Source organism: Sander lucioperca, chromosome 16 (genome assembly GCF_008315115.2).
Source record: "Sander lucioperca isolate FBNREF2018 chromosome 16, SLUC_FBN_1.2, whole genome shotgun sequence".
Classification (NCBI taxonomy): Eukaryota; Metazoa; Chordata; class Actinopteri; order Perciformes; family Percidae; genus Sander; species Sander lucioperca.
The window spans coordinates 29,423,523-29,445,585 of record NC_050188.1 but is presented as its reverse complement, the minus strand read 5'-3'; the positions used below and the strand labels follow the sequence as shown (position 1 = coordinate 29,445,585).

At 40.1% G+C, this 22,063-nt stretch overlaps 1 protein-coding gene and 1 long non-coding RNA gene across 2 annotated transcripts in view; one reads left to right on the top strand and one right to left on the bottom strand.

The window, feature by feature from the left end:
- LOC116055710 (venom phosphodiesterase 1) overlaps window positions 1–10,601 on the bottom strand; it is a 45,495-nt gene extending 34,894 nt beyond the window's left edge. Inside the window, exons 1-6 of the mRNA XM_031307709.2 lie at window positions 10,496–10,601; window positions 6,027–6,114; window positions 2,951–3,085; window positions 1,995–2,120; window positions 819–879; window positions 175–272 (exon numbers count right to left, since the gene is read on the bottom strand). Coding sequence (XP_031163569.2) covers window positions 175–272; window positions 819–879; window positions 1,995–2,120; window positions 2,951–3,085; window positions 6,027–6,114; window positions 10,496–10,534 — 547 coding nt within the window. The 5' untranslated portion in view covers window positions 10,535–10,601. The remainder of the gene's footprint in view (window positions 1–174; window positions 273–818; window positions 880–1,994; window positions 2,121–2,950; window positions 3,086–6,026; window positions 6,115–10,495) is intronic.
- Window positions 3,041–5,129, top strand: LOC118493407. The gene is made up of 2 exons (XR_004895357.1): window positions 3,041–3,199; window positions 4,756–5,129. It is a non-coding gene; the product is annotated as an uncharacterized LOC118493407 (long non-coding RNA).
- Window positions 10,602–22,063: the final 11,462 nt, after the last annotated feature.

Here is a 22,063-nt window from a genome sequence, read left to right as displayed (position 1 = left end):
GTTGAATTTGTAAGTGGAATGTAAGGGGAACCTTTAGGTTCTTCACTGTGAACAGACATGTCAGAGGTCTATGTGCATAGGAGTGTCTTAGTTTTCCAAAAGACTTTGGTCTGGTTTTGTCCACGGGACATGAAGATTAAAAGTGGAACAGAGTGTAATGTGGTTAAGACTAACTGAGTTTGTCCAGAACAGGGATGAGAGTGCTCCATGTCTGCAGGTACTCAGCCCGCAGTCCATCCAGAGAGACGAGGAGCAGAGGCTGCTGCGTAAAGCTGTGACGGAGGGGGGAAAGAATTTAATCGGAAAGAGAAAATTATACTTAATACATACAGTTGCTGATACTGGATAACAATCTGCATGGCTTATGTGGTCATTGCTAACTCAATTTAAAGAAACCACGTTTTAACATTTTTATCAAGATCTTTATCGATGTTTGTTTGATTTTTTCAAACTTGTTTTTTCATTGGATTGATTGCACATTCCATTCCCCTCATTTCCTCATCTTAAAAGGGTTAACCAGTAGCATGCACAGTTAGGCAACTACTGTAAATGTGGAGTCTGGAGCCATTACTGTCCAAAAGTAGTTACAATAACAAGACCTTCAAAGTTCTGAACGCCTCCGTGGCCCAAACAAGGAAACACATCTCATTATCTTTAACTTTATTCTGTGATTAATGAAAATTTGGTAACTGCTCAATGTGCAAGAAAAATATTGTTTCATAACTCTCAACTTAAAACTAATGATAACTTCAATCTAATTTCGTCCGATCTATAATCTTGTATTTCTGATTATGAATCACATCACATGACATTCTTACCCTGCTGGACATGTGGGGGTTGAAAGGTCCTCACACTTGTCCTCCACCCACTCTTTCTCTCCTACAGCAGGGTGGCAAACACACACAGCGCCATTACATTTCACAATATAACCATTGAAAATTGACGGTCAACACACACCTGATGTCTTTTCCAATGTTTTATTCACATTTCAATCAGCCAGGAGAGCTCCAACAAGGTGTGGACAATATAATAATAATAATAATTCACTTTAATAATTATACATGTTATTTGTGGAGGACTTTTCATTATTAAAAGTAATCCCAAAGTCTTTCTGAGTAAAACGAGGAGCAAAAAAATTTCTTAATAAGAAATGTTTGGTAACATTTTACTTGAAGGTATCTACATAAGAGTGACATGACACTGTCATGAACACATGACATAATCATGTCACATGAACCCTAACCCTAACTCTAACCCTAACTAATCATGACAAAAAACAAATGAATAAACGTTTATGACTTGTTCATAATGTTTATGACACGTTCATGACAGTGTCATGTCACTCTACTTATGTAGATACCTTCAAGTAAAGTGTAACCAAAATGTATTTATGCCCTTCTTGAAAGAGTCAGCTGTTTGTGATGCCCTCAGGCAGATATCTTAATCTCATAATGGCTTGAACCAAAAATACCAAACGCAAAATGAGGTGTTCATAGCAGCAGCTGATAAATTTGTGTTTAAGTAGCTCTGCAGCCAGACTGCAATATCTTACAGAACAAGCATCAGAAATGAATCAGGCGGTAAATACACTGTACCAATGAAAAAAAAATCCTTCACTGAGCCCCGTCCAGCATAATCCCTTTTAAAGTATAAACTGGTTTGAAATCGCAAGATGCACTTAGGCTAGATGCTGAAAGGAACTATGAACAAAGTCTTAAAGGCCAAAAACAAGACAACATACCCACGCAAGTCTTTTTCTGGCTCTCAAAATTTGGTCTTTAGTGTGGGAGATCTGGGTTCAATTCCCACTGCAATACATCAACCAATGAGCAAGACACTTAACCCCTAGTAGCTCCAGAGGTGTGCGGCTTCTGACATATATAGCAACTGTAAGTCGCTTTGGATAAAAGCGTCAGCTAAGTGACATTTTATCTCATCTTTATCCATCACCTCACTCGCTTATCCTCTTTCCCCGTCTCTGTTCCCATTCTCACCGTGGCAGACATGTTTGTAGTTTGTGCAGCAGTCTCCTGCAGACAGACAGTCATCGGAGCAGTGACATCTGCTCTGCGTTAGCCTCTTCTCCCCGCAGCGCAGCTTCGTGCACTCCCACTGCTCAGCTGCAGTGAACAATCATGGAGTTAGTGTACTACACTGCACTATGCAACCCAGAAGGTGTAATCATTTTTGGCTTGTAACCAAATTCAGAGGTGAAAAGTGTTTGTGATTTTTGGAATGTCAGGTGCCCATTTAATGTGACGGCATCTCTCAAGAATGTTGTTCTTCATGAAGTTTAAAAATAGCTCGTATCTGTTCACAGCTCAAAATAAAACAAAAGTAGGTCATTGGTGACAAAGTTAGAGGTGTTTTCCATGTGTTATTATTAGTTATGCTATAATGTATGTTATTTTAACAGTTTATTGTTGCTCACATCATAACATGTTATATATTATATAAGCATTTGTTGATGATTAAGGAATTGTTCATGGACTGTCCATCAAATAATTTGGATGGCTATTATAGGGTTGCAACTGATGAATATAATACCTTGTTAATGGTTAATAAAGACTTTGTAAAGCATCCATAAACGTTAGATCAGTGTGCAAATAATCAAATAGATTGCCAAAATGAGATTTAATGGAAAATCAGAATTTTAACCAGTGGATTCGGTATTCGGCCGAACCGCAAAAATCTGGATTTGTTGTATCCCTAGTTTATAGATGGCTTAAAAAAAACAATTCTTTACCATTGACAAAGTATTAACTACCTTTCTTAATGTAGAAACACTGAACTAATGATAAAATAATTTGAAAATGAGTAATAAATCAACATTCCGTTGTTTGTTAACAGTAAAATAACTATTAACTAATGTTTAATTAACTATCAATTTACCATTTAGTAGTGCTGCTATGATTAGTTACAACGTGTTACCAAAAGAAAAGTGTCTCACTGGGGACGGTGCAGATGTCATGGTAGTCATAGCAGCAGCTGTTGCTGGCGTTACAGCTCTGGTCACATCTGCAGCCGGGGGTCTGGTCGTCATAGGGCTCGTAGCATCGAGTCCTGCAGGACGTGTGGGGGACGACTGGAAGAGGAAGATGGGATAACACCTTTGTTAATGTTTTGTCTGGTTATTTTGGCAGCTCTCCTACAGATCATCCACGTGTGAATGGCAGCCGTGGATACAAACTCTACGCTGGTTATAATATAATTTACATTTTCAAAAAGTATTCGTTATTTAACATCAATGTAAGGCTCTCAAAATAGCTCAGACTATTTCTAGAAATATCCTATTCGATGATATTACTTCATTGAGATGACAGCCTTAGTGTGATAATGTTATGACGTAGGCATTAAAGGTACACTGTGTAGTGTTTTAAGTATTTTATTAGCTAAAATCAATGTCTTCATTCATAAATATATCCTCATTGGTGTAAAATGACCTCTGCCAATGATCTGACTTATCCTCGTAAGCGAAGAATTTCTTATCTGTATAAGTAACTTTGAATGCACCACGAGGCTGGCGAGGTGAGGTATACAGTCACACTTTACACCGTTTAGCTGTCAGCATTTTAACCGTGTTTACTCCAGCTGCTAGCTAACGGTAGGCTAACGTTACCTGCTGCTGTGTAGTGTAGTGTTAACTAGCGTCCCGTGCTGCGATGTTTCAGTTCCCTCTAACGTCAGTTTTCGGAGAATCAGAGAGAAGCGCAGGCATTTAAGTGGCACCTAAATAAGGCACCGAAATCCGCGTTGCTATTCGGTCTGGTAGATAACGGTCGTTAAGGCACCGGTGCCGTATTAGCACCGGGTCTCGGACCCCATTCAAAATGGCGATTTCTGCCGAAAACCGACTAGTTTGCAGGTATGTACTACTCTTTGACCGGCTCGCAAGCCCAAACAAGTGTGTGCGGCGTGCCTGTTGTTTTGTTTCCGGTCTAGCTAGATCCGGTGTGGTGTTGTAGTTTTTCTAACGTTACTAGTTGTTGCAACAGCATGTGAAACAAACTACAAAGTTTGCTAGGCCAAAAAGAACGTTAATCTCGCGCTAACAAAATTGACGCCGTTAAAATGGGTTTGCATTAACGCCGTTAATAACGCGTTTAACTGACAGCACTAATATATGTATATACACAAGAAACAAAGCAGGACTGAAAGTGTGTAGGCTGAAGCCTGAGCTCATCACATGTGACTTTTGTTTTTAAAAAGAAACTTGAATCTTATAATTTCATGACTCAACATCATGTGTTCAGTACGTACATGTTACGCGGATGGTGCTGGATTTTAATCTTATTTTTGTCTTATCTGTGTGTAGTCATCATTTCTTGCCTTGTCACAAGGGACAGCTCATGTGTCACATTTTGAGTGACATATCTCTCATGTGATGTAACGTGAGATTGCCATGTGACACCAAGGTGTGAATCATCTGCCGATTCTGTTCTGCCGCCAAAACTGAAAACAGCCTCATGGACGCAGGCTCACCATGACAAACAATATCTCTACCCTAGAGTAACTACCACAAGACAATACATGTTCTACAAGTTCAACATTCAGGTTTAACAAGATTTGAAGGACAGATGAGATGAAACAGGTGTGCACACACCTGGAGCCATCATGCATGTATCAACTGGTTTTAGACTGAACAGGCAAAAACAAGTACTCGAGTATAATTGCCAGATCTTGATGCCTTGTTTCTGATACCGTAGATGTATTTTTTCTCTTCGTCTTTGTTTGTTTGTTTGTTGCAGCCAACAGACCAACAATGATGACCTGTGACATGTGACACAACCCTGTTTCTATTAGCTCCTGGAGCCCCACAACACGCCTTTAGCTACAAATTGGCCGGTCGTTGTCCACCATTCCCTCGGTGAACAGTGCAAGGTGCACCTGGACTGCATGTTGTGCACTGCACCTTGATTCATGACACAGTGTAATCATGTTTGGCTGCGTAACCTCTAGGCTTTTCCTACACTCATAAAAATGGCCAAACCCAAATGAAAACGGTCCTACAGGTGAACTTCCACAGTGGAATGCCTCAATCAACTTTGACTCAGCTCACTGGTACGATTATTGTAAGCAGGAAAGACAGCGCTCTTGATGATAACAATAACAAAGTGTGAAATCAACAAGAAAAATGTTGCAGCTGCTTAGTCATTCAGAAACCTATGCAGAGCGAAAATCTCAGACCTTTCTTCAAAACAGAATGTTCCTCGTGTGAGTCAGCACTGTCTGTGCCCCAACAGGAAGATAAGCCAATTAAAACCACAGGAGCGAGCAGACCACAGGATAAAATTGGTCTACTGAGCTTTGAAGTTACTGTCTGAACTTGAAGTTACTGTCTTTATGTGACCCCTCCCCAGGGCATGCGCTGCTTTGTCCAATACTGTGCTTACTAAACAGCTGCCGAACAACATGCGTGGCTGACGACTAAGCACACCACTCAGCTCTCTGCTATTATGACAAACCAGATTGCATGATGAGAAATGAGGATGCGGGTCTTGAGAACGGTAGGCTATTCGTGACAAAGTTAGATGTGTTTTCCATGTGTGAATCAGGCACGTTTGTAATGATCAATAGAAGTCAAATGTGGCTTCACTGTGTAATGTCTTTGAAATGTACTTTTATAGAAACCACACGGAGAAATCTTACCAATCTGAGGTAAGGGAAAGCAACTGGCTTCACTCAGCAACCCTTACACACCACTACGTGGTCATTGTACGCAAAGAGCTCGTTAAATGTGACTGAAAGATTCCGCAAGTTTAAAATGTGAATTACTTGGGCATGACTGTTACAGAAAGACGTGGCATGAAAATGATAAAGTTAAGTGGCGTCAGTGTGAAAGGGAAGAGCAGAGGGGAGACACATGGTTTGCCAAATGCTGTGGTGAAGATAAACAATAATTACTGTGAAATATATGAGTCTGACCAAGGAGGTGAGGTGGTTTGTTTTAACACGTGCAAAACGGATTCTTCAGTTCTGTGAAACATTTTTTGTGAGTGCAGAGAAATTTATGTGTCTGACCACACCTTTGTTTCGACATTTCTGCAAGTCCAATCCGAGACCAAGTCCAAGACCGAGGATTAGGGTCACAATCGATACAGCCAAGGCACCTATCTGTGGCACACAAACACAAATAGATTCCCTTAAAAGGTGTAGTAGGTAAGACTTGTAAAACTAACTTTCTGTCATATTTGCTGAAACTGACCCTATGTTCCAGTAGAACTACATATAAGCAGGTCATTTAAAAAAAAAAAACCCAGCTCCTCTGGCACCACCTGTAGTGTAGTGTAGTGTAGTATAGTCTGGCCTGTAGTGCGATTTGCATAAATCCACAGCTCCCTGTTCAGATGTACCAATCAGGGCCTGGGAGGGGGGGTGTCTAACTGCCTAATCACTGCTCATGCACACGCATTCATTCTCCCTTAGATTTTCACAATCCTACCTACAGGACCTTTAAGAGCGTGGGTTGACACGAACAAACCCTCTTACAAGACCAGACACGTTTGATAACCCTAAAAACTGTTTTCTTTTTGCACAACCAGTTTGTTTCTGCGACCAAAACCGAAGCTAAAAGGTCAATCTCTAATTCTTCTAATTAGAAAAATAGCTGAATGACCAGCCAAAGTAAAAGCAAACGCATTCGCCATCAGTGACATTCACATTTGATGACATGTTAGATAACAAATGTGTGAACTTGCTGTACAAACTTTCTGTTGACACCCTTGGTACCCTTCACATTCCTTTGCTGTTAGAGCATAATCTCACTGCAGTTTTCAGTTTCTGTGTTGCTCTTACATAGAACTGTACGTAGAACACGCTGATCCAGTCAATAAACCTATGTTTTTGTGTCTAAGTGACTGACGGGAACAACAATCTTTGACATTGGTCCAGTATTAAAGAAGATCACTGCAGTCGGCAGCGGTGAAACAAGCTACAATGTAAGTTAATAGGGCAATTGTGCGGCTTTTATTTACCTTCACAAAAGTGCTTGTTTTACCTCTGAAAGGCTCAGATTAATATTCTAAGTGTCTGACAACATTATAGAAAGGATCCCTTCAGAGATAGACCTTTAAAACCTCTTTAAGACCTTTCTGTTTAACCAGAAACAGCACTGAAGTCGCTAGTGCTAAACCCACCAGACTCCATTTAAAAAAGCAATACCTTTATCGTGTATAGCGCCACTGTATTTTCACATGTAAATGAAGCGTATTTTACGATGCTAAAATTACAGTTTATTTACATGGAGTCTGGTGGGTTTAGCGGATGCAATTTCACGGAGGTTTTTATGTTTAAAAAAAGGATCTTACTCTTTAACAGAAAGGTCGACCTCCTTAAAAATCCTTTCCATAATGTTGTCAGACACTTAGAATATCAATCTGAGCCTGTCAGCAGCCAAACAAGCACTTTAGTGAAGGTAAATACAAGCTGGACAAATTGCCCTATTAACTTACATTGTAGCTTGTTTTGCTGCTGCAGCCATCTCGCTTAATACTGGACCAACGTCAGAGATTGTTGTTCCCATCAGTCACTTAGACACAAAAACATAGGACCATAGGGGTCCAGGTTGAAAAAAAAAAAACAGTAGTTACCCTTTAAATTGCTGGAGGTCTGCAGGTAACATAAATAAGGACGTTGAACAAAGACAGCTGGTTTTGCTCATCTACGCGGCATGATTTGATATCATCTCTTCCAGACTGCTCTTTAATTGAAGGACAATACAGCAGGACAGCTAGACAAAAAAAAGATAGGGGCTGCTTGTAAAGATAAGTGCGTCGGCTGCCAGTTGTTATTTAATCCAGAATGCTCTTCCATTCATGGTGGTGTGCAAATGTGACGGGACAGTTACTGTGTATGGGTGTGGAGCTGCCCCACTTTGGAGTAAATGTCTCTCTGTTCTTTGAGCTTTTGTCTGAGGATTCCGAAATCAAACGTGAACATAAAGCCATGAAAACATGGGCGTAGGTCACGGAAGTTTTGTGTCACGTAGAAAAGCAATTTAAACATTTTAAATCACAGTAAATCACAGTTTTACAAGTGATAACGTCTTTGTAAACGTGAATGGGAAGTGATGAAGTACACTTTACAGCTGGATGAACTGAATGCAGTTAAAACAACAACAGCAACAAACAAAAATGGGGAATGTACATTTTTTATAAACACCACAGAAATAAAAAACATTAAAAAAATAACTGGTTGTTATTTTGATTATCAGAGACAAATATGTTCCTTTTGCAACCCAGAGGGCAACTCAAACATATGGATTACATGTAATATCAAAATGTATATGCATGTATATAAAAACACTTTAAAATGTATTAATTTATTTGTTTCTTTGAACATAAAAATAACTGTTAAAGCCTTTTTGGCACATCTAGTCATAAAAAGTTGGAGAGAAAGTCCTGGAAAGTAGATAAATTAATTTTTTGGGCAAGTTATGTGAGTGATGAACTTAAATCAAACGTAAAATGAATTGTTTTTCTGGCTGTCTTTTTGACAACTAAACTAAATAGTTTATTTGACATTTTAACTCGACTGCCGCGATCTTGCTTAATACTGGACCAATGTCAAAGATTGTTGTTCTCATCAGTCACTTAAAGACAAGAACATAGGAAAATAGGGTTTTCCAGGTTGAAAAAAAAAACGGTAGTTACCCTTTAACCGTTTTATTGACTGGATTAGCTAGAGTTGAAACAAGCGATCTCGCTTAATACTGGACCAATGTCAAAGAGTGTTGTTACCCTTTAAAAGGCTGTCCACAAAAGGAATTACTGAGACCATCGTTTTGAATTTATGATCACACTTTGTCAGACTCTTAAGCAATGTCTAAAAAATCGTTGAACGTTATTGAAACACAGTTGGGAGCAATTATAATTTGAGTTTCCAGGACTCCAGGAGGAGTTTTCCAAGAGCTTTGATTGAAGAAATGATTATATAAATACATCTTGATTCATCAGTTTTACCAACAGAAATGGAAGCAGATGTTTTTTCACAACGTGTTAATAGGTCTGAAATCTGGTGGACAGATGGTTCCTCGCCCAATAATCAGTTCACAACAAAGGATTGTATGCAATTACCGAATACATCGGTAGATACAGATGAAATTTATACTTTTCTAGCATGCACATCTGCAGTTTGTCTTCAGACCTGCGTCAAAGAGCATACTGCTTTATTATGCCAATGAAATTTGTAAGATTTTTCATTTGGATTAGCCCAAAACAGACATTTCTGTTTGGTTATTTTGTCCATGAAAAGTTTCACAATTGACTTTTTCTAAATTGACTGTAGCTGTTTATCCATATTGCAATATCACATAGCATGACAGAGGATTTTTTTTAAATATTGCCCACTCCTACTGTGAAGAGCTTATAATGTCCGAAATGTCAAGTCGAAGACATTAAAACAACCAAAACAAGTTATTTAAGTCACTTTGTGATACACTAACTGGGTTAGATATTAATGCCTCTGGGATTTATAAAGTAATATTATTAATGATATCATGATTATGGTATGAATATAGTATCATGATGGCTGCAAGTAATATTCACCATTATTTTATATCACTGTAATAGTACTGGATGTACAGTGCTGGGATAAAGCCTGACATCTGGCACGTGATATCCCTTCCCTTATCTCTGCTATCTATTTTGCAAGGGCATCGTCGCTTCATCCGGGGCTAGCACCGCACAGGACCGTTGTGATTGGTTTAAAGAAATACAAACAAGCGAGTGTTTTTTTTCACCCTATCCTACAATAGATAAGCGTTGTAGCAAGACCATACTCCAGTGCTGACAGCGCTCTGGAGATAGGCAATGTGAGACTACAGTCAGGTCCTTGCACATTGAGTCCGAAATTTCCGGACGTTAAAACATAAATATGACCTCACGTTGTTACAATCGTGTTTGCACACTGCCTTCACACGGGTTCAATTTTCTGTGTTTTTTTTTGCATCCGTCGCAAGCATTTTGATGTTTCAACGAGGACAAGGCATAAGCCTACCCAGAAATGTACCACAGAAAGACGCTTGCAGATTGCAACTTATCGTTTCATAACACAGAGAAAGTTTGGACTCAGTGTGCAATAACCTAAGAGTGACAAATACATATCTCATAATATGCTATATTTCCCTTAAGCCATCTTATTATATTTAAAAGCATTCTCTACATTGGTGAAACCCATTGAAATCACTCCTTATGATAGCGTGGATCCATTATGAATCCAAAGAGTGGTCCATTGCAATCACTCTGCCAAGGTTTGGTGTTCTTCCCATATGTGCCCATGATACCACATTTTGCATTATATAGTAATATCCAATGAAAAAGACAGTAGTGCGCTCACCAAAACTTCCAAAGAGGTTAAATAACCTTAAATAATCTACCAAAGCAGATTCTGGATTATATTAAATTCCTAAACTTGTATCACTGTCAAAACAAAAAAAGGCCTCTGACTGTGCATCGTGGCTTTCGCCCATTACCATCAATTCAGAACCGATACTCACAATTATCTTCTTTTTCTGCAACTCCTTTACAAAACCCATGATTCCAATGAAAGTGGCAGTCAATGTCACAGCACACAGACAGAAAGACAGATGGCAGATAGATAGATAAAAGGAAACACTCTACTTGTAGAAAAAGGGAGATAAAGTTTCACAGAAGTGACCTTTGGACTAGGTGTTTGAGCAATAGATAAGTAAATGATTAAACGCGGACATAACCTCACGTTTCTGTGTTTTCAATCTGACAAACAACAGATGACGATGCTTTTGACACCTTTTACTCCAGAAACTCACCTGATAAGCTCTAGGAAGAGTCCTGGTGGTTCCAAACGTCTTCCATTGAAGAATTATGGAGGCCACTCCGCTCCTGGGAACCTACAATAGAGCAAAAAAAAAATTCTAGCCTCATATAAAAAGGTGTGTACCTTTCCAAACCATGTCCAATCAAATGAATTGACCATAAGTGGACTCCAATCAAGGTGAACATCTTTGATTAAGAGACACGGGAGGCACCTGAGCAGAATTTCAAGTTCCATAGCAAAGAGTCTGAATACATCAGGTTTCTTCTTTTTAATAAACATTAAATCTAAAATCCTGTTTTGCTTTGATGTCGAAGTTTTCATGATGGGGTTTTGATAAAAATCATGTTTAAGTTTAAACTATTTTAGCATAGGGTCCAACTCAATATCTGAAAAAGGAAGGAAACTAAATACTTTCTGAACACAGTGTATGTTTGAAGGTTGACAAAGACAACACACTGTTTAACAGGCAGAATACAAAGTATTTCTATCTAGTATTATTTTAGCCTGCTTAAAGCAACTTATCTGAGGCTGTATGTTGCTGTTTAGCTAACGCTATGTAAAACACCATGCTAACATGTTAACTGTATGCTAAATGTGCTAGCATGCTAAATCTGAATGCTACATAGGCCTAAAATCTGTGATATATCCAAATGTGTGCTTACCATTACAGCTAATGTTAGCAAGATAAATACCATTATATTAACCTACAGCTATTGTTTACATCCACCCTAACATGAACAAGTTAGCATATAATAGGATAGCATACATCGTCTTAATACTTTCCTCTATGCTCTCAACTGACTCAATCAGTCTGGCCCTAACATTGCTTTAAATCCTTAGCATTACATCAAAACATCAACAAAATTACAACAAAATGTGTCAGATATTTGTTTTTACAAACTCCAACTGTAGTTGTCACCGACTGTCATTAATTGTCTTGGTTTTAATTACAGTAAATGACAAAAAATTAAAAACGTATTATCTTTAAAAAAAAAAAGCCTGGTTAACCTGAACATACCAACAACATTTAGCAAGGACACTGATGTTAATACAGGTCAGCACTTAGCTTTGATTTTTTTCAGCCTGAGGCCCTTCAAACCCTCAGAAGGTCAGCACTCACCTTGAGCTGTCTACCTTTGATTACCATGTCGGAAGGGGAAACCTTCATCCAGGGGCGTAGCACCAAATTCTGGGCCCTGTAGGAAGGCATTTTCTATGGGTTCCTCCCCGCATCCACAGCTATTCATTCTAGCATATTTTTGGGCCCTCCTCACATGAGGGCCCTGGGTACTCAGTCCCCTTTTTCCCCCCAGTCCGACGCCCCTGCCTTCATCCCTTATCAATAAGCAACTAACTAAACAAATTCATCAAAAAGTTTAATGTGCCTTAAATCCCTTTTGGATTATGTCGTAGGGTCTAGATTCAAGATTCAAGATTTAAAATCCTTTATTAATCCCACAATGGGGAAATTCACAATGTTGCAGCAGCAAGGGACAAGAGGAAAAGTAGAAGACACAGATATACACACAATAATAAATATAATTAAAGAGAATAAATATTAAAATAGTCAAATGTATTTACAGTATTGCACATGTAACATAGTTGAATGGGTTCAGGTTAAATTCTACTAAATTGGCACAACTACGCCATCTACTGTTAAAAGCCGTACCTGCTTCGAGTAGTTTTGGCGCAGCATTATGCTTCAGTTTTGTTTATTTATTTCAATTACATGTATTATTCATGTATATTGCTTTGCTAAAGTAAGTGTCAAAGTTTTGCACAGAGAAAATTAGGTTGTAGAGATGGGAAATTCCTCACAGCAACGGAGGATTTCCAATGAGACACAGCATGCTAGCTGTTGTCCTTTGAGATGAGCATTCACACAGGGTGTTTCTCAATCTCAAGAATGCAAAGAACGGACTTGTGTTCTTGGGGAGAACGTTCTTGCTGGTTGTTCTTGGAAGTTCACAAGCACAGAAAACACTGTTAACAGTTTGAGACGATGCGTTTTTCCTGTTATTGCTCAACACTCCCAGCACAGAGGCTACCAGCAGTGCTCCAGAATAACAGCTAGAAATAAAAACCACAACAATATAACCACTTTGTATTAAAACAATCTCCGGACAAGAAAACCTCATAATGCTACAACTATTGTAATAATATTGAAAAATAAAACTTATTGAGCTTTAATTTTATTGTTTATGGTTTAGCTCAAACACCCCTTACTTATTCAAAAGAGTGGAACACGATCCCTACTATTATTAGTGTATTAATTTAAGTCAGTTTAAATTAAAAAAGAAGTAGGCCTATGCACTGGTGTGTCCTATGTGTCCCTATTAGTGTTATGTGGAATTATCATTTCTATATTATTGTTTTCCACTGTAGGCTATATGCCCAGGGACAACAGATGGAAATTAGCAATTAAAATAATAAAGGTTGGTGTCTCCCCTTCAGTCTACATAACATGTCATAGCATGTTACCACTTTATGTACAACTGTTCGTTTATCATACAGACTGAAACTCAACTTCTAATAAATCAGAAAACAAATAGCCTATGGCATAATTTAATTTGCCGATGCACTAAGCAGAAAGCTATTTGTTGAGTCATGCATGGGCCACCGTCTCTTAACTGAACCTTATGCCTTGTTACAGAAGCAAGTAAGTGGAATGATGGACAGGACAGTGCAAGAAGCGTTTCACTGCACTAATAACTGCAAGTTGGTTGTTGATCATTCTGCAGAAGAAATTGCTGTTGCCCCTCCTCCCCCACCCTGCTCCCTCTCTTCACAGGATGTTTCAGCTGTGTTGGAAGCACACATCTGTGGGGGCGTCAGTCGAGTGAGAGGCACAGGACCAAATATCCCACAGCTTGTCAGTGTCGATCCGAGTGCTCCGCTACCAAAAAGTGAACCGGTCAACATACAAGAACAGGATGACCTCCTGGGCAGGGTTTTCTGGTACGTCCAGCGTCATAGGAAGCCCACTAGGCGTGAACGTGTTGATGAGTCTCGTGGCGTGATGAAGACGCTGAGACGATGGGCCAAGCTCTCCGTCAAGGATGGCATGCTGTACAAAGTAAAAAAGGACAAAATAATGAATAAGACTACTTACCAATTCGTTGTTCCAGACTCCCTGAAGGCGCAAATCCTCCATGGTCTCCACAACTCAGCCGGTCATCAGGGGCAGGCTCGCACACTTTCCCTGGCCAGACAGAGGTTCTTTTGGATAGGGATGGAGCGTGACATCGTCAATCATGTAAGAAACTGCTTTCGCTGTGTAGTCGGCAAGACCCCAGAACCACATGACCGTGCCCCTCTGGAGAGCATTTGCACATCTGAACCTATGGAACTAGTCTAACATCCATCCAACTAGAAGTGGGTGGATGTTTTAGTTGTGACAGATCACTTCTCTAAGCTGTCCCACGCCTTCCCATGTAAAAATCAGTCAGCAAAGCAGGTTGCCCGTCGCCTATGGAATGACTTTTTCTGCGTGTATGGTTTCCCAAAACGCATACATTCGGACCAAGGAGCCAATTTTGAGAGTCATCTCATTAAAGAGTTTCTGGAGATGGCTGGCATCCAGAAATCACATACAACCCCGTACCATCCTATGGGGAATGGAGTTGTTGAGCGGTACAATAGGACTCTTGGAAGTGGCCAGGTGGCCACAAATGCTGCAGATGCTGACATTCTGTTACAACTGTACTGAGCACGAGACGATGGGTTTTGCAACCCTTTTTTCTAATGTTTGGGAGGATCCCGCGCCTGCCTATTGATGTTGTATTTCAGCATGCCCTCCCCATCGATGCTGTCGTGGACCACTGTGAGTTTGTTTCTCGCTTGAAACGTGACCTGTCTGAAGATGCATGTATTGCCCGGCAAAACAGCCGAATGGAGCAGGCTCGTCAGGCGAGGTGCTATGACCGCAAAGCAAAGGGGTCGCCCCCCACTTTTGGAGACAGAGTCTTGCTTGCAAATCGTGGTGGAAGAGGAAAATTGAGGACAGATGGGAATCCACAGTTTATGAAGTGGTGTCTGTCAAACCTGGAATCAATGTGTATCGCATCAGAGATCATGAGTTTTCTCCCTGCTGGGAGTGACAATGCCTTGGAGTCAAGTTGCCCATCTGTTGCTAGTAGTGACCAGTCGGACCTTGTGGTCCCCACGGATGTACAGGACAGTGAGACAAAGACGAATGGATGATGCGAGTGATGGTGATGTTGCTGTCAACATGTTTGATGGTCTTCCAGTTGTGGCTGTAAGTGATCTGCCCTCTGAGAGTGAAGTGACTGTAGCCCCAAATGCAAATGAGGATTTAAATGTCTCTGGTTCATCAGTTTATGGTGCACAGTTGCCTTCTCCCCAGTTCTCTGCTGAAGGTGTGGCACACCAGGATGCACCCTTCCCACCCTCCCCATCCTCAGCAGTAGTTCAAGTCCTCTCCCCTGAACGTACAGCTAACATGACAGTCCCCTCCCCTTCTTATATATATATATATATATTATATTGTTTCCCTCATGTATTGTACCCCACTTTAGCAGAATTTAAGGGGGGGTGTATGTAACATAGTTGAATGGGTTCATGTTAAACTCTACTAAATTGGCACAACTACGCCATCTACTGTTAAAAGCCGTACCTGCTTCGAGTAGTTGTAGTTGGGAAATTCCTCACAGCAACGGAGGATTTCCACCGAGGTAACATGTTTGTGAATGTTTGTGGACAATATAGCGTTAACTACTTGAAAAGCACTTAAAAGTTGACCCAGTTTGTTCGGTTAAATATAATAATTTCTAAAAATAAAAAAGAAGCGCTTATTAAAAATAATAAGTAAATTTGGCAATGGTTGTATTTACTTACCAGCCGTTTTACCACTCGAAAAATATTTTCTGCATGCTAACTAGCCACTTACATGTGCCGTCTTTCCAGACAGCGCATACTAGCTGTTGTCCTTTGAGATGAGCATTCACACACTGTTGTCTTCCATTGTAAATGCTAGTGCTGTCAAACGATTAAAATATTTAATCGCGATTAATGGCATTAATGTCATAGTTAACTCGCAATTAATCACACTTTTTTATCTATTCTAAATGGCCCTTGATTTCTTTTTTCCCATTATTTTTTTCTCATTTTAATTTAGTTAATTTTAACTTATCAACATGATATGATACTTTTAAAACTGTGCCTGAATCCCGAATGCTGTATGACAAAGATGACAAACAGGATTTTCACTTATTTTCCTACAATGTATTCATTGCAGTTTAAAGGTGAACCTTTCAGCTCTACAACAGAGGGAAACTCCCAAACTTGACTGTGAACATGAACTACTATGACTACCATTGTGATCACTGCTTCACTATCTTTATTATGACTATTATTGCCACCATTCACCACTCCCCCAACTGGTGCCGTCAGACACCGCCTACCAAGAGTCTGGGTCTGTCCGAGGTTTCTTCCTAACAAAAAAAGGGAGTTTTTCCTTGCCACTGTCGCAATAGCTACTGCTAATGCTTGCTCTTGAGGCAACCACTGTAATAGTTGGGGCTTCGTAAACTACAGAGTTTGGTCTAGACCTACTCTATCTGTAAAGTGTCTCGAGATATCTCTTGTTATGATTTGATACTATAAATAAAATTGAATTGAATTGAATTGAATTGTACAAAGTTCATTATCATTCCATTCAATTGGGTTACCATTGTCTGAGTAGACGCAAACCTTAAACATCTGTTTGGTGGATATTGTTACGTACTCAGAACAAGCTGCTTGATTCAATAAAAGACTGTCTGTTAACTGTGAACCTGTGTAACCCTGCTCTTTGCAGGATTAATATCAATAAATAGACCTATCATATCTAGTTTTCTTGATATGTTTTATACATAGCTAAATATGTAGTGGCTTTTCTGTGCAGAAACCACAGTTGTAAAGGGATTTTTCTTTTGTGTGTGTGTGTTCCCATATTACCCAAACAACCAGTTTCTGACCATTTTGATGACCCAGATATCTACTGGCGCTTCTGAGGGGATCTTTTTTTTTATTTTGATTTTTTTTTAACAGCCAAATAAATAAATGAATATTGGTTTCATTGTCCCTAGTCTTAAAGCCTGGGGGGAAACTTGAAACAAGCTATTAAAGGTACCCTGCCACACGTAATTCATGACTTTGTGGTAATGTCTGAAGTTCTACCATGGACTCTGTAACATTTTTTGTGGAAAAAATGCTTGGTTACCTTGTTTCAAGCCATTCTAGCGTGGTATAGAAAGCCTGCAGGAAGACTCAGCTTGATTTGTGCCAGTTCTCATTAATATTCAACGAGCTAAGCTGCTTGACTGTGATTGGCTAGCAGCTAGCCAATGAGAGCCTGGCTATCAGCATCCTTTACCCAGCACAACTGGGCGAGCTCATGAATAGTAATGAGCTCAGGCGGCACCACGTCAGACTGACCAGTCTTTTGTAATTGGCCTGGTTTCTCTGCTTATTTCTTTTCAGTGGCTAGAGCTGACAGAGGAGGTAGCAGTTCATTTTCACATTCACGACATAACACAAACACGTATGGACCTAACATATTTTAAAAAAAAATACAAGGAAAAACGGTTTTGTGTGGCAGGGCACCTTTAATATGAATTGTTGTCTAACCATGTTTGGAAGCAAGTGTTTATAACTGTTCTGAATGGACACAATGGACTCTCCAGCTGTGTGCAGAAATGTACAGGATGCCTAACAAAAAGGACTTAAAGCTAATTATGTTCCTCAAGGACGCCATACAAGTGCACCTTTGGGATAAAAAGTTTCCCTCTCTATTTTATCCTGCCTTCCTGTGCTTTCCACATAACCACACTACAAGCTGTGTGGTTTGCTTCACATTACCATTACTAGAACTATTATTTTCTAGAAATGACAGGCATTTTACAGAGTAAATCATTTCCAGGCCTTTGGAGTATAATACAGCTGTCCAATTTTACTCTAAACGAGGTGTCTGGCTATCATCAACTCTTGGCACAGTAACGCCTTTGAGTTACTGTGAGAATAATATTCCCACTGAGCTCCACATTGCAAATGTGATGACATATGTTTGGTCTAATCAGTTGGATGATTTAAATCATGTCAGAAAATGCTTTCACGTGGAAGTGTTCATGGACATTCAGTCATGGCTGGGAAACTATCTGTATCCTAAGCCGCTCAGGTTGTAGATTTGCAGTGCATGTGTCATCTTAGTGCCACGCAGTTACAGTTGCTCTACTGCCCGCCGTTCAAAACATGTGATCATCACCTACATGTTTAGCGGAACGGCAGTGTCGTAATGTGCGGTATCACGTACAACGAAAATAATCCTCAAGGGGGATCATGGTTTTGCGCAGTGGTTATGAGGACACTGGAAACTTCAGGCAGCTTTCGTCAGCAGTACTTGGAACATCAGGACGGGAACGTCCTCCTTTAAAACCAAACTCTGTGTGTGTGTGTGTGTGACAGAAAGGTGTGTCAGATGTTTTTTGGCTGACCATACAGATGTTTATCTGTTAATTGTTGTTGGAGCAGACAATGCAAGGACATTTTCTGCGTGAACAGACAAAGTTTTATCTGATCTTATCTTTGATCGCTGGACCCCGGCTCATTTTTACCACAGACATGCCCTCGAACAAGACACTTAACCCCCCCAACTGCTCCCTTGGAACTCGTTGGCCGACAGATTGTCAACATCTGGATGTGCACGTGTGTTAGAGCTGCAACAATTCCAAACTTTTGCTGTACACTGAATTGTCTCAGAAATAACTGTGTGTTAACAATATCATTGTCTCTTTCAGTCAAATTTAAATTAATTAATTAATTTTAAACAAATTAAAGTTTTGAATGAATTCCAGGATACATCTTTTTGGTTATATATCACTGTCATGTGACCCAAATTATGTAATAACACAGATACACAGCCCAGGAAGTAAACAACGCCTATTTAACACCCCCTTATCATTTTTGTGTTTACGGTCAAGTGCCAACAACTAACAATTGAAATAATAATACAAATATATAGTCCGACCAATCATCACTTATATAATTACAATTTGGCCTATCTAAATATCAACAATTAAAGACCTTAGCTAATGTTAGCAATTACTTGCGGTTAGACAAAGAAACCGTGATTATTATTATTATATAAAAATTGACAATTAGACAATTGAGCAATTATTGTTACAGGCCTCCATGTGTGTGAGTTTGAGCAGGGTCTTCCTGAAAAAGATCTTGGCTCTCAGGGTTAAAAAATGAATTTAAAGTACCTGTAGTAGACTTTCATCCATCACCTTGACTGTTACTTCCGCTTTATTATATATCCACGACCTTTCACTTCCGGGATTGCTCTGCTGCCGCCGGAAATTCCGCCGGATGCCACCCTTTTTCGGCAGGATGTCCGTCACCTTCCTCTTTCTTTGTGTTGGCGTTCTAAACTCCGGTGGATTTCTGAGGACTATAGTTAACTGCTCCTCAGATCTCTGCAGGGTCTGTCCAATCTGAGTTTTCTGTTACACGACTAAAACAACTTTTGAACGTACACATGTTCCACCAAAACAAGTTCCTTCCCGAGGCTATTTTGCAGCGGTGCCGTGGCTCCACCAGGTGAGCTACCCAAGCGCCCACAGACGACGTCATTGATGACATCCGACGAAGCCTCGCTGCTCGTCCGTATACCACGTGTTTGGTTTATGAAGTGGTTCGAATCCCCACGGTTTTATAATACATCCACGATCTGCACGCGCACATTCACTGCCCTCTGCACCAGTTAAACCATTGCCACATACTGTACCAATTTCCTTGAGAGGAATGCGGCTATCAAACATGTGTAAATCAATAGGGTCATAATATAATAGCAGGAGGGGCAATATTAGTAGCTATTCTTAAACTGGTACAGTATGTGGCAATGGTTTAACTGGTGCAGAGGGCAGTGAATGTGCGCGTGCAGATCGTGGATGTATTATAAAACCGTGGGGTTAGGTAATGATATCCCTTGTTTTAACGGGAAAGGGTATTTCCCAAACTGCCCCCCAACTTCGAAGAAAACCAAGCTCTAAAATATAATTGTATGCTGTGGCATTGGGATTTTCCTCCACCTGAAATAAAAGGCCAACGTGCCTTCAGGCATGTAGACACATTCAGGCATGCAGTGTTTGTGTATCTGTTCCCATGGAAATACTACAAAGCTGTAGCTTTGTTTGGTTTAACTGGTTTGGTTTTTTATTGATTGAGTGACTTTGTACGGATTACAAGAATTACATGTAGAAAGTTTGGACTGTCATCACACAGTGAAATGTTGATTCCAAACATGTCACGCTGTTAAACACAAAGAAAGACATTTCAAAAGGGGATTGCGATTGACGAAAAGTTTTTTTTCTTTAAGTCTGTAGGATAGGATTTGTAGGCCGGGACGTCTCTGCAGCACCACAATACATTCAGAATGGTTTGATACATATTTAGCCTTTAAAGGAACAGGCCGACTTATTGGGACTTTAGCTTATTCACCGTAACCCCCAGAGTTAGATAAGTCCATACATACCCTTCTCATCTCTGTGCGTGTCGTAATTCTGTCTGACGCGCCCACCGCTAGCCTAGCTTAGCCCAGATCCTGGAGGTAACCGGCTCCAATTAGCCTACTGCTCCCAATTTACTCTTACACTGAATGTTTGCTGCTTCAATCCAGATGAGTATTGAAAAGAATTTTCCGTGACTGAAAAAGGCACGTGTGTCCCCCCCCCCCCCCCCGCGCGCCACAAATTGCTTTCTAATCTGTGGAAAACACTGTACTGTCATGAGGGTTTTCAACCACATACATTTATTGTATAAACCATATCACTGAGCTGCTGTCTATGCAAACATTGGAAGTAGTTATAAGCTAGACGTGTAAACATTGGTTACGAATGAGGTAATGCTGCTCCCTCATTCAAGCGGAAACATACGCAAGGGGACTGTTTATTTACCCAAACAGTGTTGACTTGGAGCAACCACAGGAACTATGCAGATGATGAAAGGAAAACACAGATCTTGAATTTCCCCTTGGGGATCAATACAGTATCTATCTATCTCTCTATCTATCTCTCTATCTCTCTCTATCTAGGTGGGATTCGTGTTTGGCAGTTACAGTTTTTCTTGATTGCTTTGACCTGCTTAAAGAAACTGGGATCCACTCGGGTTTTCATCATCACTGTCTTAGCGGAGCAGAAGACACCTCTTGCAAATGTGTTGAGCCTTTTCTCATTGGATTGACACATTTTCCCCACCCTTTTGCGGAACAGTTAACACGGATGTCATTCGAGCAGTCCAGACTCCGTTGTTTTAGCTATGGTAACCAAACAGAAAGCATCTGTTTCCTAACTATTAGAAACTACGTCCATCAGTATGAAATCACTGAAGCATGTTTTACACTCCTACACACAAATCTTCAATTAGCAATCAGTCTGCAGGGTTAGGCCATGTGGCAAGAGACTGAGTAACAATAGTGGCTATTTCTTATACTCTACAGTAATAGATGTTTATACTTTACTGTAATAGATTTTAATTTTATTTCTTTCTTAAAGTGCCCATATTATGAAAAAATCACTTTTTCTGGGATTTGGGGTGTTATGTTGTGTCTCTGGTGCTTCCACACACATACAAACTTTGAAAAAAATCCACCCATGCTGTTTAGAGTGAGATACAGTTTCTGAATGTGTCCTGCCTTCAGTCTCTGGGTGAGCTGTTCAAAATCGGCACGGCTTGTGACGTCACAAGCCGAAACGAGCAGGCTAACCGCAACCATTAGCTCGTAGCGTTAACATGCTAACGCTATGGCTAACGCTAGCATGCTAACGCTAGCATGCTACCTCGTTCTCAATAGCAAAGCACTGCTACAACACACACAAGTTCACCATAATCTACAAAAGAACTACTTACATGTGCGCCCTCATTTTGAAGTCTCCCAGCTAATCCTGCCTTGTAACTGACCAAAGTTGTAGAAACAGCCTTTCTTTTACTGTCTATGGAGCTAGCTAGCTGACATGATCTACATCTGAGCTACTGGGCATGTGCAGTGCAATCAAAGATAGTACAGAAGAAGAAGAAGAAAAGAGTCTCTCACTCTGTAGCTAAAACAGAGACCAGCTGAAAAGAGGATCTGCAGCAGTGAGAGAGAGCACTGCAGTACAACACAAATATGGTGTTTTTTGAAAATTAAACCATGTAAACCTATTCTGGTACAACCTTAAAATACAATTATGAACCTGAAAATGAGCATAATATGGCTGCTTTAATAGAA